We start from the raw sequence: 18,704 nt of genomic DNA, 5'->3' as shown, positions 1-18,704 counted from the left end.
AAGAAATAAAAGGAAAAAGTCCTGCGGGACTCGATTAACTTCTCTCCTTCCGGCCGGGCATTATAAACGCGCAGCGTGCTAAGCGATTCTGCCTCGCGGAAGATCCGAAGATCTTCTGCGAAACTTAAATCTATCTATACAGAACACAAATTTACATTGATATTCAGATTTTTGGCGATATACGTCAAGTGACTGATAACGCTATTCAACTTCCCACGAGTGGCCGCGTGAATTCGATCAATATACATTTGCAAAGATAAATCGGGAATCGTTTCGACCAGATTCCATTCTCATTTTCAGTGATCGACAACGACAATAATGTTAAGTAGCGACTTGAAGTAATATTGAGAAATATTCGTGAAGTCCAATTCTTTATACAGTCCTACATAATTCAGATGAAATTGTTTCTGTCATGCAACCAATTGAAAATTTCGTGTGGTGTCGGCGTGTCCAAGTAAGTTGATTGGAAAGGATATGTGAATGAATATTTACCAATAGGTCTTTATATTGTAAAAGAAAATCAAACATGGCCATGCGGTCTTTTAAGAGTCATCTTCACTTTAACATTTGTAATTTCAAGTCCAAGTTGCCAGTCAAAGCAATGTGGTCTCCAACACAAAACAAAGGGATATTGTGTGTGTGTGTGCATGTGTGTGTGTGTACGTTTACATGAAAACGTGATTTCTACATGGACGAAGGTGAATACTCCATAAAAGAAAAAAAGCAAAAGATGTAAGTATTTTGTTTCGTGCTCTTATGGGGTTCGAACCCGTACGTGTGCAACCTCACGTCTCTTGTGACGTGACGTCGCCTTTATCCTCTCGGCCATGTACGTCTTGCCGAGAAAATATGCACTTTGTTAAGAGGAACGTAAGCTTATATGTGAAAGATGATTCAGGAATCGTTTGGTCCACATTCCATTCTCATTTTCAGTTTTTAGCTGCATAATTATCAATCTGATGAGGAGATTTGAAAAAATAAAATGCATGATTACTTCAGCTTATTGTCTGAGCTACCACATACTTAAGTTTCAGAGGAAATGGAGCAAAATCAGCTGAAATAAAGGTGCTTAAACGTTGTCAAGTCAATGCATGGTTAAAAAAAAAAATACCTCCCATAGACATAACACGTCAACTTGTCTGATTTTGAGTCTTTACCTTTAATCACAATTTGAAGTATGGTGGTAAGTCTTCTCGAACTAAGAGTGTGGAACGGAAGCTTCTACGTGAAAGATGAATCATGACGATCACCCGTGACCGACACATCTTCAAAGGGATTAGTTATTAGAGGTGGAAGCCCTCGTGCCAAGATATTGTCTCAGCAATTCCAAAGCAATGATACCCTTACATTTAGGTATACCATAATTTCCCTCTGAAATCATTGGTATTATTCATGTATATACAATTGCTTGCCTTGTCCATAAACTTTGCTTTACAAACTTTCAGTGAAAGGTGTCATAACATAATTCTGTAACTCCATTAGCAGTGATTGACTACATAAATAAGGATATATCAAATTGAACGCTAAGGCTGCGTTCACATAGAAGTATTCGGTATTCGTATTCGGTATTCGCTATTTGGTATTCGGTATTCGGGCACCGAATACACCGCCACCCGCACCGTCAACTCACCATCCCATGCAGTGACGATTTCTTCCTCCTGCATCCCAGCAAATCTTATTAACAATTTCTAAACTGCATCAGAATGTCAGTCTACATGCTTATTTTTGCTAAAGGGCAAATCCAGACCAAAAGTGTCATTATGTCATAAACGACAGACGGTATACCGACGGTATACGCTGCAAGAAAATCGAACAAGCTCGATTCCGGCCCACTTTGCTATACTTTTCGCAGCTATTCGTACTTTCGAATAGTGTCCTCTTATGTGAACCGGTGTGAGGAAATCCTATCGTTCGATTCAAGCTATTGGCGTGCCCTTGAAAAACGAGCCCGAATACCCGAAAAGTATACTTCTATGTGAACGCAGCCTTAGCGCGTATAACTAAGGAAGATTTAAGCCTGATGCTGTGTTATTCACTGCTCAGATACCAACAACACTCATCACCTACGGTTACGTATAGAGAAATAGCCATGACGAAAATAAGGTTTTCCTTTTCTTTGGCAGATAGACACACAACCCCTTTGAACACACTATAATTGACATGGAGGGACATGAAAAAGTTCATTACTACTACTAAACAGTGATGCCTTCTACTCATGTGGCACAAGATACCTCTATAGCAACATAAAACCTGTCTACAATTCCGTTATTGGGTCAAACAATAACAACCTGGAATTTCAAAGAGACGAGCGAGACGCCATACACCTGGCCTAGAGTTAATTTATTCAGTTGCCATTCCTGCTCCAGTTGAGTTATGTAAATTATTTTCCGACCTGTCTTGTGCAGTGTAACAGGAACAAACGTAGAGAAAAGGAAAGAGAAAACGAAAGGTGGCAAGCGGGGCACTGTATACCAAGGACAATTTACAACATTACGTATGATAAATCAAGCAAATTCAACCTCAAGTCTCCGACAAAAAAAAGGGGGGAACTTGAGTGACTGTGTGTCGTGGGGTAATGACATCGGAATGAAGCTGAACTGCCAAAAGAAAAACAAAGAAAGAGAGAGAGTAAAAAAAAATAATAGCGTCCTGCGGGTCCCGAACATCTCGTCCTAAGGTAGTGCATAATGACCATGATGCAGCGCGCTAAGCGACTATAAAGCCACACGGCTGTCCCGAAGATTGGATGTGAAATTCATATCTATATATCATTTACAACATGAAAAAGTTCATTACTGCTACTAAACAGTGATGCCTTCCATTCATGTGGCACAAGATACCTCTATAGCAACATAAAACCTGTCTACAACTCCGTTATTGGGTCAAACAATAACAACCTGGAATTTCAAAGAGATGAGTGAGACGCCATACACCTGGACTAGAGTTAATCAATTCAGCTCCCATTCCTGCCAGTTATCTAAACGTACATGTTCCTACCTATCCTGTTACAATATAACAAGAACCAATGAAGAGAAAAGGAAAGAGCAAACGAAAGGTGGCAAGCGGGACACTGTAACAAGGTGCAATTTACAACATTAAGTGTGACAAAATTAATGAAGCAAACCCAATCTCCAAACTCCATTACAAAACAAGGGAAATAGAGCAACCGTGTTCACGGGTTACGTATACTTGATAAAATAATACGATAAATGACATCGGAGTAAAGCTGAACTGCCGAAAAAGAAAAGAAAAAGAAAGAAAGAGAAAACTGCGGGAGTCGAACTTCTCGCCTTTCGGTATGGCGTTATGAACACCCAGCGCGCTAAGCGATTACGCCACACGGCTGTCCTGAAGATCCTATGCGAAACTTAAATGTATGATAATACTATCGTGACAGTGCTGACTGAGATGGCGCTATTCAACTTCCCACAAGTGGCCGCGTGGATTCGACCAATATACAGTTGCAAAGAACAATCGCGAATCGTTCCGTACAGATTGCATTCTCATTTTCAGTTTTTAACTACAAAATTGTCGACCTGATGAGGAGATTTGAAAATATAAGATGCATGATGACTGCAGCTTATTGTCTGAGCTACAACATACTTAAGTTTCAGAGGAAATGGAGCAAAATCAGCTGAGATAAAGGTGCTTAAACGTTGTCAAGTCAATGCATGGTTTAAAAGAAAATCACCTCCCATAGACATTACACCTAAACTTGTCCGATTTTGAGACTTTACTTGTAATCACAATTTAAAGTATAATGACGTCATCAAATTCCAAAATCATGACATGGACTTGAAAGGCAAATGTTCAAAGTACAACATATCTGGATTTGGGATAATATTGAGCTTAAATAACAGAGATACGAGCAAATGAATGTCAGAAACAGTACCTCAAAAAAATTAATTCCACTTTTTTTATTTGAAATGACAATATGATGACGTCATCGCGTTTTCCTGGCAATATTGATACTTGGAATGTTATTTACAATTCATATACTTTTCTAATATGCAATAGAAATATAGGGTCAACGGACGATTTAAAGAGCTATGGCGAAATAAACAAAGACATGTTTTTTCGCTATATTTGCTGAAAGACGCGCACGCGGAATTTCAACTTTGACGCCAGTGCATTCCTTTGTTATAGGTCGAAATCGATCGGAAATCAATGGATATTGTTACTCAAAGTATAAGGAATCCAAATCAGTCAAAAAAATTGCATTTCCATGTTGCTTATGGGCTCTGCGCGCGAAATTGCGCGGACGGACGCGCACGCGAGAAAATGTTTGAAACGCTGACATCGTCTTGAAAGACAATTGTTCAAAGTACAACACCTCAGTCGTCGTCATTACATACTATGATCGGTTTGACAAAGTCAACCTTCAAAATGTTGCTGCAGTCGAAGCAATGTGGTCTCCAACACACAAAAAAGAGGGATATGGCGTGTGTGTGTGTCTGTGTGTGTGTATAGGTGCGTTTATATACGAACGTGATTTCTACATGGACGAATATATAATACAAATTGAAGAAAAAAAAGTAAAATAAAAAAAATTGTTTCGTGATCTTGTGGGGTTCGAACCCGCAACTTCACGTCTCTGAGACGGCGCCTTTAACCACTCGGTCATACGTCTCGACGAGAAAATATGGAGAACGTAAACTTATGTATGTGAAAGAAACAGGAGGAATCGTTTTGTCCACATTCCATTTTCATTTTCAGTTTTAAACTGCAAAATTGTCAATCTGATGAGATTTCAAAGAATAAAATGCATGATTACTGCAGCTTATTGTCTCAGCTACAACATACTAAAGTTTCAGAGGAAATGAAGCAAAATCAGCTGAGATAAATGTGCTTAAACGTTGTTAAGTCAATGCATGGTTTTAAAAAAAATCACCTCCCATAGACAATGCACGTAAACTTGTCCGATTTTGCATCTTTACCTTTAATCACAATTTAAGGTATGATGACGTCATCAAATATCAAAACCATGACTTGGACCTAAAAGGCAAATGTTCAAAGTACAACATATCTGAATTTGGGATAATATTGAGCTTAAACAACAGAGATACGAGCAAATGAATGTCAGAAACAGTACCTCAAAAAAATTAATTCCACTTTTTTGATTTCAGATGATGACATGATGACGTCATAATGTATTTAGGGAAATATTGATACTTGAAACGTTATTTTCAATTCATATGCTTTTGTAATATGCAATAAAAACATAGGGTCACCCGACGTTTTAAAGAGCTATGGCGGAATAAACAAAGACATGTTTTTCGCTATATTTCCACATAGACGCGCACACGAAATTTCAACTTTGACGCCAGTGCATTCCTTTGTTATGGGTCGGAATTGATCGAAAATCAATGGATATTGTTACTTAATGTATCAGGAATCCAAATCTGTCAAAAAATGTGCATTTTCATGTTGCTTACGCGCACTGCGCGCGAAAATATGCGGACGGACGCGAACGCGGGGAACGCTTAAAATTGTCTGAAACTTCGAGATTTACCATTGGGAAGTTGTTTTGAGCCTTTAAAAAGTTTGACGCGCGCGTACGCGCGCGTAAAGATGTCCTTGGTAATTAGCATTACAAAGTAAGATAGAGCGTGACCTGAACTTTATGTCCACCGAAAATGATACAGAAATGTCCTTTAGTTATGAAGTTATGATCGATCATGTAACATGTCCGAAAATCACAAAATGGCGCCTAGATGACGTCATAGAGACGTTACTGTCATGAAAACCTTATTGTGGCTAGATATTGTCATGAGACATGTTGACTGAAAATGTCATGTTATTCCGTCATGTCAATGTTGAGATATTCACGACACAAAATGTGCCAGAAAGAAAGAAGAATAACGAGACATGAAAACTCGTCACATTGAGGACGAGTTAGGTGATACGCTTGTGGTCATCAGATTGCGGTCATCTGTGATCGACAAGAAACGAATGTGATATAGGCACCTTGAAGTTATATTGAGCGTGCATGCGAAACTGTTTCTGTAACCACTCGGCCACGGGTCATCCACGGAAATGGTAAGACAAAAAACAACAACAATGTATAGATATAACAGGGGGAAAGTCAATGCCCACTCAACACAAAAAAAGAGGGATATGGCGTGTGTGTGTGTGTCTGTGTGTGTGTATAGGTGCGTTTATATACGAACGTGATTTTTACATAGACGAATATGTAATACAAAATTGAAGAAAAAAAAACAGTAAAATAGCTAAGTACATTGTTTCGTGATCTTGTGAGGTTCGAACCCGCAACCTCACGTCTCTGAGACGTCGCCTTTAACCACTCGGCCATACGTCTCGACGAGAAAATATGGGGAACGTTATGGACTTGAAAGACAGTTGTTCAATATATAACACATTCATCGTACGTTGTCAGTTTGCTATTGACATGACGATCAATCGCACGAATATGAGGCAGATATTAGTACCTGTATGAAATTATTATAGGCATGGTTATCAAATTCCCCTAAAATTTCCTTATAATTGCCTTATTTTTACACACAGTTATGCTATCCCTTTAAACTCGTCACAGTTTAATTAGAATCATTAATATCATACATCAGTACCATATTCAGTTCCATAGCTGATCACGTTTGCTAATTAATTAAGATTATTTGTCTAGAATGTGTCATATGGCCAACCTGTATACACACGTATATACACACACAATGCTAAATGCATGTATCAAACATCTGTAACACAACTTTGAACTAACTGTAGGAATTATCGCTGCACTTATCATCCATACTTTTTATCACTATCTGAAACTCCACAAAAACCACTAATTGACAAATAATCATCAATACAGAAGACTGACTTAAAGGAACAATGCAAATACCTTTTTTACAATGTATAGCTTGTTACATGTATAAATCAGAACAAAGTAACCACGACTACATTGTGTTACTGAATTGGTATGGACAAATTTCATTTTGTTACAATATACTATATCAGTTTGAAAAGCCCAGCCTCCAAAATTTTGCAGCAGTCGAAGTAATGCAGTCTCCAACGCAAAACAAAGGTATACTGTGTGAGTGTGTGCGTATAGGTGTGTTTACATGCAAATGTGATTTGTACATGGACGAAAAGCCCAGCCTGCAAAATTTTGCAGCAGTCGAAGTAATGCAGTCTCCAACGCAAAACAAAGGTATACTGTGTGAGTGTGTGCGTATAGGTGTGTTTACATGCAAATGTGATTTCTACATGGACGAAGGTGTAGTACTCCATTGAAGAAAAAAAAAGTAAAAAAAAAATAATAATTATTTTCTTTCGTGCTCTTGTGAGGATCGAACCCGTACGTGTGCAACCTCACGTTTCTGAGACGACGCCTCTAACCACTCGGCCATATGTCTCGACGAGAAAATTAGAGGAACGTAAACTTATGTACGTGAAAGACGAATCAGGAATCATTTCGTCCGCATTCCATTCTCATTTTCAGTTTTAAATTGCAAAATTGTCAACCTCATGAGGAGATTTCAAAGAATAAAATGCATGATTACTGCAGCTTATTGTCACAGCTACAACATACTTAAGTTTCAGAGGAAATGAAGGAAAATCAGCTGAGATAAAGGTGCTTAAACGTTGTCAAGTCAATGCATGGTTTCTAAAAAAATCACCTCCCATAGACATAACACGTAAACTTGTCCGATTTTGCGTCTTTACATTTAAACACAATTTAAAGCATGATGACGTCATCAAGTTTCAAATCTATGACATGGACTTGAAAGGTAAATGTTCAAAGTACAACATATCTGAATTTGGGATAATATTGAGCTTAAACAACAGAGATACGAGCAAATGAATGTCAGAAACAGTACCTTAAAAAAATCAATTCCACTTTTTTGATTTCAGATGATGATATGATGACGTCATAATGTATTCATGGAGATATTGATACTTGAAACGTTATTTCCAATTCATATGTTTTTGTAATATGCAATAAAAACATAGGGTAACCAGACGTTTTAAAGAGCTATGGCGAAATAAACAAAGACATGTTTTTCGCTATATTTCCACATAGACGCGCACACGAAATTTCAACTTTGACGCCAACGCATTCCTTTGTTATAGGTCAAAATTGATCGGAAATCAAAGGATATTATTGCTTAATGTATCAGGAATCCAAATCTGTCAAAAAATGTGCATTTTCATTTTGTCTACGCGCACTACGCGCGAAAATGTGCGGACGGACGCGAACGCGCGAAACGCTTAAAATTGTCTGAAACTTCGAGATTTCCCATTGGTAAGTTGTTTTGAGCCTTTTAAAAGTTTGACGCGCGCGTACGCGCCCGTAATAATGTCCTAGGTAATTAGCATTAAAATGTAAGATAGAGCGTGACCTGAACTTAATGTCCACCGAAAATGATACAGAAATGACCTTTAGTTATGAAGTTATGATCGATCATGTAACATGGTCCGAAAATCACAAAATGGCGCCTAGATGACGTCATAGATATGTTACTGTCATGAAAACCTTATTGTGGCTAGATTTTGTCATGAGACATGTTCCCTGAAAATGTCATGTTATTCCGTAATGTCATTCTTGAGATATTGATGACACAAAATTGTCCAGAAAGAAAGAAGAATAAAAAGAAATAAAGAGAGATTTTGACAATCACAATAGGTGATACGCTGATAGCGTATCACCTAACGAGACATGAAACTCGTCACACTGACGAGTTAGGTGATACGCCTGGGGTCATCAGATGTCGGTCATCTGTGATCGACAAAGAAAAGAATGTGATATAGGCACCTTGAAGTTATATTGAGCGTGCATGCAAAACGGTTTCTCTAACCACTCGGCCACGGGACATCCACGGAAACGGTAAGGCCGAAAAAAAAATGTATAGATATTACAGGGGGAAAAAGTCAATGCCCACTCAACAATTGTGGCCGCGTGAACATGTATTGCATTGCTAGAAGGAAATGCGGCCTTGTAACGACTGAGGTCGCTGTGCCATTTCTGGCAATTTCGGAAAAATACGTCCCGCAGACATAAAACCTATAATCGGCTGATTTTGATACCTTGCCTTTAATGACAATTTTCAGTGTGATGACGTCATCAAAGTACAAAACAATGACATGGACTTGAAAGACAATTGCTCAAAGTACAACACCTCCGTTGTCGTCATTACATACTATTTGACAGAGTCAGGATGCAACATTCTGCAGCTGTCGAAGCAATGTGGTCTCCAACACAAAACAGAGGGATATTGTGTGTGTGTGTGTGTGTGTGTGTGTGTGTATAGGTGCGTTTATATACGAACGTAATTTCTACATGGACGAATGTGTAATACACCATTGAAGAAAAAAAAGTAAAATAGCTAGGTATTTTGTTTCGTGATCTTGTGGGGTTCGAACCCGCACGAGTGCAACCTCACGTCTCTGAGACGGCGCCTTTAACCACTCGGCCATACGTCTCGACGAGAAAATATGAGGAACGTAAACTTATGTATGTGAAAGATGAATCAGGAATCGATTCGTCCACATTCCATTCTCATTTTCAGTTTTAAACTGCAAAATTGTCAACCTCATGAGAAGATTTCAAAGAACAAAATGCATGATTACTGCAGCTTATTGTCTCAGCTACAACATACTTAAATTTCAGAGGAAATGAAGCAAAATCATCTGAGATAAAGGTGCTTAAACGTTGTCAAGTCAATGGATGGTTTTAAAAAAAATCACTTCCCATAGACATAACACGTAAACTTGTCCGATTTTGCATCTTTACTTTTAATCACAATTTAAAGTATGATGACGTCATCAAATTTCAAAACCATGACATGGACTTGAAAGGCAAATGTTAAAAGTACAACATATGTGAATTTGGGATAATATTGAGCTTAAACAACAGAGATACGAGCAAATGAATGTTAGAAACAGTACCTCAAAAAAATTAATTCCACTTTTTTGATTTCAGATGATGATATGATGACGTCATAATGTATTCATGGAGATATTGATACTTGAAACGTTATTTCCAATTCATATGTTTTTGTAATATGCAATAAAAACATAGGGTAACCAGACGTTTTAAAGAGCTATGGCGAAATAAACAAAGACATGTTTTTCGCTATATTTCCACATAGACGCGCACACGAAATTTCAACTTTGACGCCAGCGCATTCCTTTGTTATAGGTCAACATCGATCGGAAATCAGTGGATATTGTTACTCAAAGTATCAGGAATCCAAATCAGTCAAAAAAATAGCATTTTCATGTTGGTTACGCCCTCTGAGCGCGAAATTGCGCGGACGGACGCGCACGCGAGAAAATGTTTGAAACGCTTAAAATTGTCTGAAACTTCGAGATTTCCCATTGGGAAGTCGTTTTGAGTCTTTTAAAATTTTGACGCGCGCTTACGCGCGCGTAATGATGACCTGTGTAACTAGCGTTAAAAAGTAAGATAGAGCGTGACCTGAACTTCATGTCCACCGAAAATGATACAGAAATAACATCTAGTTATGAAGTTATGATCGATCACGTGACAAGGTCCGAAAATCACAAAATGGCGCCTAGATGACGTCATAGATATGTTACTGTCATGAAAACCTTATTGTGGCTAGATTTTGTCATGAGACATGTTGACTGAAAATGTCATGTCATTCCGTAACGTCATTATTGAGATATTGACGACACAAAATGTGGCAGAAAGAAAGAAGAACAAAAAAAAAGAGAAATTTTGACAATCACAATAGGTGATACGCTGATAGCGTATCACCTAAAAAGAAAGAAAGGAAGATTTTGACAAACACAATAGGTGATACGCTGATAGCGTATCACCTAAAAAGAGAAATTTTGACAATCACAATAGGTGATACGCTGATAGCGTATCACCTAATAAAAAGAAAGAAAGGAAGATTTTGACAAACACAATAGGTGATACGCTGATAGCGTATCACCTAATAAAGAGAGATTTTGACAATCACAATAGGTGATACGCTGATAGCGTATCACCTAATAAAGCGTGAACTGCGAAAAGAGGCTCTGAAGTACAGGGTCTATTTAAGCGCTTAGTCTTTACCAGGCTGTGTTAGCTGTGCAATGAAAGGTACAAAACACAGGATGTAAACCACCGGAGCAACAACAATAAGGGATTATTAGATTATGCTCAAATTAGACATGGTGTATTAACATGTTCTGTCCTTGATTAATGCCAACTTTCAAAGCAGCAGAGTTATTCTTTCAAATGTTATTGGACTTGAAAGTGAAGAGTATGTATGTAAAGGATCTCAAGAAATGAGAAGGGGACTCTAAGACATACCTGATCATTCTATTCCCCCCCCCCCCAAAAAAAAAAAAAAAAAATGGGTTGTGGATAAACTGCTGAAAACACACTTTCCCATTAATGTTATGAACCCAAACTGAAAATAATGTAGAAGAAGGATAGGTCTTTCAGATAATATAAAAACTCAAGATTGACTTGGTTCACCCATTTCACCTTTTTTGAATCCTCGCGTAAATTCAAGGGGTGCGACTTTTTGTTCGTTTTGTGATGCACGGTCACATATATGCTCTACTCTTTTCTTTTGTCTAGCCTCTCTTGTCGTCCGTGGATGGAAAGGGAAAGACATTCGACTGCGATGTGAAATAGAAGAGAAGCCTCTCATTGTGTTCTGGGGCAAACTGAGCCTCTCCGAACAGCAATCCAGGGAAACCAAGGCTACTTATAACGAAGGGACATTTGAAAGCAGGGATGGACGTTTCCAAATGGACAGTGACTTCAGCCTCGTCATTACCGACCTCGAGGTGGCAGATGAGGGACTCTATATTTGTCAAGTGGGGTTTACGAATGAGAATTTTGAGAGCTCCACCCTTTTGACGATTAGCTGTAAGTAACATTTTGATATTGAGTCGAGTATAATCTGTGAATGAAATCTCTGCAATGAAAACAATAGTCTTGTCTTCGGGTAAAAATAAAAAAAAAAATGAGAAAGCGATGTGAGCAAAACTTGGTAAGAAATCATAAAATTGAGACATAATATTTTCTTTTTGTTTGAAAACATTGTTCTGTTTAAATCGAATTTCCTTAACATATCTAGGTCACATTCATGTGATAAAGAATTAATGTGAGAACTTCCTATTTAGCTGAAGAGATCGAGTGGGAAGAAATGAACCCCCACAAGCTTACATTAAACTATTTATTCCAATGACGCAGCAAACTACAATTAGTGCCTCGCGCTGTAAATTCTTAACGATTTCGTTGGTCTGAGGACTAACATGGAAGACGAAAATTGATAATCACAAAATAACCAAATCCATACCATTTAATAGGGTTCCGTCCGTAGATGGAATAAAGAAAGAAAACAAAACAAAATAGAAACCAAACAAAAAAACAAACACGCGGATTTACTACTGGTCCTTCACCTCCCAAAGTTGCAAAAAATGTTCCACAACAAATGCTCCGCGACATTTATCCTCCGGCATTTACTTTGCCGACGTTTGCTCCCTCGATGTTTCCTCTACCACCAATATTAATCAGGTGACATTTTCTCCGAAGATCCGACATTCCCTCTACCGACAAGTGCTCCCCCGACCATGCTGAATATTAATCTTTCAAGTGAGTTTGATGTAATAATGCGTTTTCAATTCAATACTTTCAAGAATTCAGTGTGAAACTTTGATAGTCCAGCGACATTTTGAAAAATCTCCATACGTTATTTCACACAACTTTTGTTTCTTTATTTTACAGTAGTCAATGTTATTAAGGAAATGACATTCGGTACATTCAAGTAATTCAACCATTAATTCATAGGAATGTTACATTGGTTTAATGCCAGGGAATCCAAAGCTACTTGTTCAATTAAATATGAAGCCAAGGGCATGACACGGTTGTTGACGGCGATCTCAAGATTACAAATAAGAAAAGGTTTCCATAACATCTTTGATTTCTTTCAATCTTAAATTCCTAATTCCATGAAGAGAATTTCAGCGTAATTCGCACCGCGGCGTGTGTGTGGACTGTATAGCAAACTAGAGAAGTACTCTGAGAGCGCAGACCTCCTCCAACAGCTCATTTCCCATCAATGAATTCGATTGCTGTAGCGCTTAGTTGGTTGGTGGCAGTATTAAGTTTGCTGTTGATATAATGACAGTGGTAATAATGACGACAATAATGATAATGATAATAATAATGATAATAACAATGATAATAATAATACTAATGATAACAATAATGATAATAATAATAATAATAATAATAGTAATAATAATAATAAAAATAATAATGTCTTTTTTACCTAAGGTTGTCTCTTCATTTTTGCCACTGCTCTACCAGTGGACCCTGCCATTAACATTATTACCTTAGCGTTGCCAGATACCCATTTATACACCTGTGTCGAGAGAGACATGGTGGCTAAAACATCTTGTCCAATTACGTGCAATGGGCAGGATTTACACTCTGGTCCTCCGATCGGGAGTGATACCTATCGGGAGTCTTATCAACCAGTGCTGTATATACGGCACTGTTATCCTCTATGCCACAGGTTACAATTGAGTATCTGAATATATTAAGAACGACCCAAGTCCATGGAAGACCATTTCGAGTAAACTTGAAAAAACTTCATATCTTTTTTATTTGTCCAATAATATTCTATTTAACTGTGAAGGGAAGGCAACATTGCACATGCAAATTAGAACATATAATATTATGACAATTAACATTTACATTAATTGTTTAGAGGCCATTTTGTGTGATAGACTTGGGTCGTTCTTTGAATCATATACATGATATTCTGCTATAGAGATGACAGGATGAGAGAGGGCGCTAAAATATGAATGTAAGAATGACCCAAGTCCTTCATTCTTACACTCGTATAAGATTTAATCATTCATTTCAGGCACTTCCGGGGGTAATTAGGATTTATCATTTATACACAAGATGAGTCCATGCATAAGCTACAATTTCCCATGTCAAACTGAATTTGGCCAAAAATTGGACTTGGGTTGTTCTTATATTCAGGTCTTCAATGGTTCCTCTGGAAAGATACTGGTATATTTGGGTTCATATTAAAGCTTGAATTATACTCTTTCAGTTAATAGAAACGAGTCTGAGTGATTACTAGGTTTTGGTGTTGTTTTCGCCCAATAGTACATCGTTCAGAATTCTGACTCATATATATATATATATATATATATATATATATATATATATATGTATTATATATCATTCTTGTCCGCTCGTCTTTTTTTTTTCTAGTACATTTTAATGTAGCAAACAATATCGAAAACAATGATTCTTGACCACGAAAGAAAATAGACTCGCAGGAATAACTTCAATATCATTTGTCGAATAAAGTTTTTAAATCAAATATTTACTGTGTCTTACTAATCAATATTTTTTTCACCAGCTATGGCATCAAAGCATGTGATCGAGGAATGCATGGAGGAGAGCCAGTCCAATCAAAGTCGATGTACATATCAAACTACCTCAAATACACCTTTCTTTAACCTTACGTGTGTCGTGAGTGGTTTCAAGCCTAACATTTCTATGCTGTGGACCGAAGAGTCAGGAGAGACACTGAATTCCACGGTTTCACGACAAACAACACTATCTGACGACACATACGAGAGGTTCGAGACGGTCACTGTTACAGCGAAGTATGGGACAAAGCAAACCTTCATGTGCGCGGCTACCGGTGACTCACTGAATGGAACATCGATCGAGGAAATTACTCTTCTGCCTCTATCAGGTTTTTTTTTTTTTTTTGACATCAATTTATGTGTGTATGTGAGTGTATGTGTGTGCGTGTGTGGGGGGGGGTGTTTTTAATAATAACGGGCTATTAACTGCACGAGGATATTAAGTAGAGGGATGGAGGTCGAGGTTTGAATTTTCTTTAGTTTGTCTCCTTCTAACAAATGAAATTTGTGAGATCGCAACTCCTGATCTGTAATGAACAAACCTATCGGAAAAAAGGACCCACAGGTCTCGAACCTGGCATCTTCTGCTCTCCGGGCAGCGACACTACCACCATTTTATACTGGTTGCTAGCCTTTTGTCAAGGCAGTTCGCACACAGCGAGCAGTAGACTCGCATGCTCACGCGTACAGTGATCAGATTGGAGCCAGCACTTTTTTTTTCAAAAGTATCATCGCAATTCTTATGTTTCTCCTTGTTTCTTTGATTATTCCTCCCAAATCTGTTTAGGAAAAGTGTAATTAATCAGAGACGCCGACTTCCACAACATTCGTGGGAACAAATGAGGCAGTCATAGGCCTAGTATTATCCTTTGAAAAATTACAAGAGTTAAAAGCGAAGAATGTGCAAAAGATTTTCAAGAAATGAAAAGGGACCTCTAATTCATATCTGATCACACTACTCTACAAAAAAAGCTTGTATACAAACTGCTGAAAAGCACACTTTTACATTTATCTTATGATCCCAAACTTATTAAATAATGTAGAAGAACAGCTCTTCCAGAAAACATAGAAAAAGAAATCAATATTGACACGTTTCACCTATTTTGAGGCCTGACATAAAACCAAGGGGTGCGATTTTTTTTTTTTTTTTGGGGGGGGGGGGGTGGGGTTGTGATGCAGGGTCACATATTTTCTGCATAACGCTGACATTGTACGCATAAATTACTTAAAAAGAATGATACAAATGCGAAATTTCGAAACATATTAATCTCTAAAATCAGTCTACTATCAGATAGGGCTGTGACATATGTCTGAGTAGAAGATCTAAAATGTCTTAAAGAGGTTATTTCTCTGAATCTGAAAGGAAAAACAAACGTTATCAAGTCAGTCCCAACCATTAACACATCTTCCAAAGTAGAGTTAAAATATGAAAACTAATTCTTGAGAACATGAAACATATTGTAAATTGTGCTCGATCGATTTAAACGCATCAAATGTGATACTTTTAAAGATATCCCCCACTAATGTGGATGTAACAATCTCTTCCCTACCTTTCTGGCGTTTTCATTGGCCGATGTTATAAGTTTTTAGTCATGCAAATAATTAGCATGATTGTAAACCCGTTTCCTACGGGAACCTAGTGGTCTATGTATTAAGTAGGCCTGTACGGGGATTTCAGAATCAGTATACAACAGGTTAATTATGCAAATTATGCACAAGGCTCATTATCAGTGTCAAAATTATAGTTTCGGAAAGGTGCTCGTCGCTCGCGCGCTGTGGATGCGAGTCCACTGCTCTCTGTGTGCGTGTGCACAAATAATAGCGAGTTGTCTTTGCAAAAGGCTCCCTGGTTTCCGGCGGTGAGACAATGAACTTGAAAAAAATTCCCAAGTTCCGAAATTCCAACATTGTTATGCAAGGCAGGCCAACACGGACTACTTCTGACGGAAAGCAAAAGATGAAAGATCCGAGTCCCGTGGTTCCCTCCCCCCCCCCCAATAGTTAATTTTTGATTTGTTACGGTAGAATTCTACAAAGTAAGTAGTTATGACTAAAGTTAATGCTTGAATACACAATGAAATAAACCTCCATTTTACAGCAAAAATGAAATTCATACAAGGAAGGTCTTGGAACATTTATTTTCCCCCCGAGTAAGGACACATGTCTTTAAAGCTTACTACTTTGCCTTTATCTTATAACTGTTGGACCCACGATGACATTCTTTTATTTAGCACTGTGTACAGTATGCTGATGATGTAAAATTATCGATGTGTACTTCTGTATACATTAACTCTTTACGTACCATGTATGGTGGAAACCCCCTGTGTGCCACTGTATTCTGAGACACCAACGTAGTCATGGTTTGGAAAAACATTCTGTTTTTCAAATGCATGTTACTTTTATATAATTGTTTGTTGCGCTGAACATGGAGTGAGCAAAGTTGTAGAGAAATGCCAAGTTTTGCTTTGATGTAAATTGTATGACAAATTTATGTTTGTTTGTTTTTTTAAGCGACTTTTGCACACAAAACAGTGACAGAAGACCTAATATAATTTACCCGGAAACTAGTCGGAAACACTCCTTGCTAGTCAATCACCACTTAAAATGCACGCTATAGAAGAACGGAATCATAAGAAACGCTATCAATGTACTGTTGCATTTTTCTATTTATCAGTCGGTTTTGGCGGGTTTGTGCGTTTGAGCAGAATAAACGAAGTTGGCACGCCGTCAACTGAGTCGGACGAGCGAAAGTGGCACGTAAAGAGTTAATGTCTCCAACGCGTGATAATAAAACAGTGACTCATGCTTACTTTGTCATGTCAAATTTCAGGAAAACGCGATAATGTCGGTGTCATCGTTGGCTCAGTCATTGCTGTGTCCGTTGTCCTGGTCATCGGATTTCTTCGTCTTGGAAAGTTTCTGCAAAAAAATTATCCGGATTCCCTTCCGCGAAAAGGTTTCGATTTGTTGTAGTTGTTGTTGTTGTTGTTGTTGTTGTTGTTGTTGTTGTTGTCTGTGTTCAGTTTATTTGTTTATTTATTAAGTGTTATTTATAATACCATCAATTATTTGCTAATTAATCAATCCTGCAAAACATTTTCTTGAAATAGTAAAAAAAAAAAAAAAAAATTGTTTAATTATATTGTTTCGATACTAAGATCTGGGTCCCGGTATATAAGTTTTATCAACACTTATAATCGTTTTTAAGTCCTGGAAATCAGCGATACCTCTTCCAAGTCAATCATAAGTCCATAAATTTATGATAACTTCTCAATCATTATTACTATCGAAGGACTCCGTTTTATCAAGAGACCTAAAATGAAATCAATTATAGCTTCCTCCTGCATCAACTTTAATTTTGCAAAATCCATCACAACTTCGCCAAATCAGTTAGAATTCTTATCATTTTCCAAATCAACTATCCAAGTATAAAGAGGCCGACTTAACTCAATTGTAGCTGGGGTCTTGTTACGAACCTTAGTCGACCGCTAATTTTCTCTAGTATCTAGTTTCATTTCTTTCCCTTGAGAACCGTACGGTCTGTTCCTTAAACCCAACCCTCCACATGCAACGTTCACGCTGTACGAGAACAGGACAGCTGCAGTTATGTAGCATATTGCATACAGCGATTACCCACCTTGCGCGACCGGTGCTCTTGCGAGCACAACGCGGCCCGGCCAGCCTTCATATTCTGGGTGTCTAAGCCAGAATTTGGAGTTGACCTTGTTTTGCCGTATGCCCGATTTTTTTTTTTTTTTTCTGTTTTGTTCTATTTCGAGGGCGCTGATTCCGAATCTGGATGATGACACTTTTATATCCTTGAGGGTTTTAGAGATATTCAAGATGGCCACCAAACGGCCGCCCAAAGCGGAAATGCCTATGTATTTCCATCGTGAAAAAAAAAGAAGAAAATAATGTGTGGATTTACCCTATTTCGATGGTGCTGATTCCGAATCTGGATGACGCAACTCTTGCATCCATGATGGTCTTGAGATATTTAAGATGGCCGCCAGAATGGCCGCTAGAGACGGGATTTTTATGTACTTTCATCTGAATCATGAAAAATTAAAAACAATTTGTGGTTTTACCCTATTCCGAGAGTACTGATTCCGAATCTGGCTGACGCAACTCTTGAATCCTTGAAGCTTATGAGATATGCACGATCATTGCCAAAATTTGTCTTTAAAAAATGGATATTTTACTGTATTTCCCTCTTAATTGTATAAAAAACGGATGAAAATAAATGAGAGCAATCTATTTCGAGGGAGCTGAGACCGAATTTGGCTGATGCAACTTCTGCGTTCCTTAATGATTTGAGTTAT

At 37.9% G+C, this 18,704-nt stretch overlaps 1 protein-coding gene across 1 annotated transcript in view; it reads left to right on the top strand.

Annotated features, from left to right (window-relative positions):
• LOC140246794 (uncharacterized) overlaps window positions 1–18,704 on the top strand; it is a 75,782-nt gene that overhangs the window by 33,238 nt on the left and 23,840 nt on the right. Inside the window, exon 2 of the mRNA XM_072326127.1 lies at window positions 11,558–11,851. Coding sequence (XP_072182228.1) covers window positions 11,558–11,851 — 294 coding nt within the window. The remainder of the gene's footprint in view (window positions 1–11,557; window positions 11,852–18,704) is intronic.

This window comes from Diadema setosum, chromosome 3 (genome assembly GCF_964275005.1).
Source record: "Diadema setosum chromosome 3, eeDiaSeto1, whole genome shotgun sequence".
Classification (NCBI taxonomy): Eukaryota; Metazoa; Echinodermata; class Echinoidea; order Diadematoida; family Diadematidae; genus Diadema; species Diadema setosum.
The sequence above is the reverse complement of the archived record's forward strand: the minus strand, read 5'-3'. Positions and strand labels throughout refer to the sequence as shown.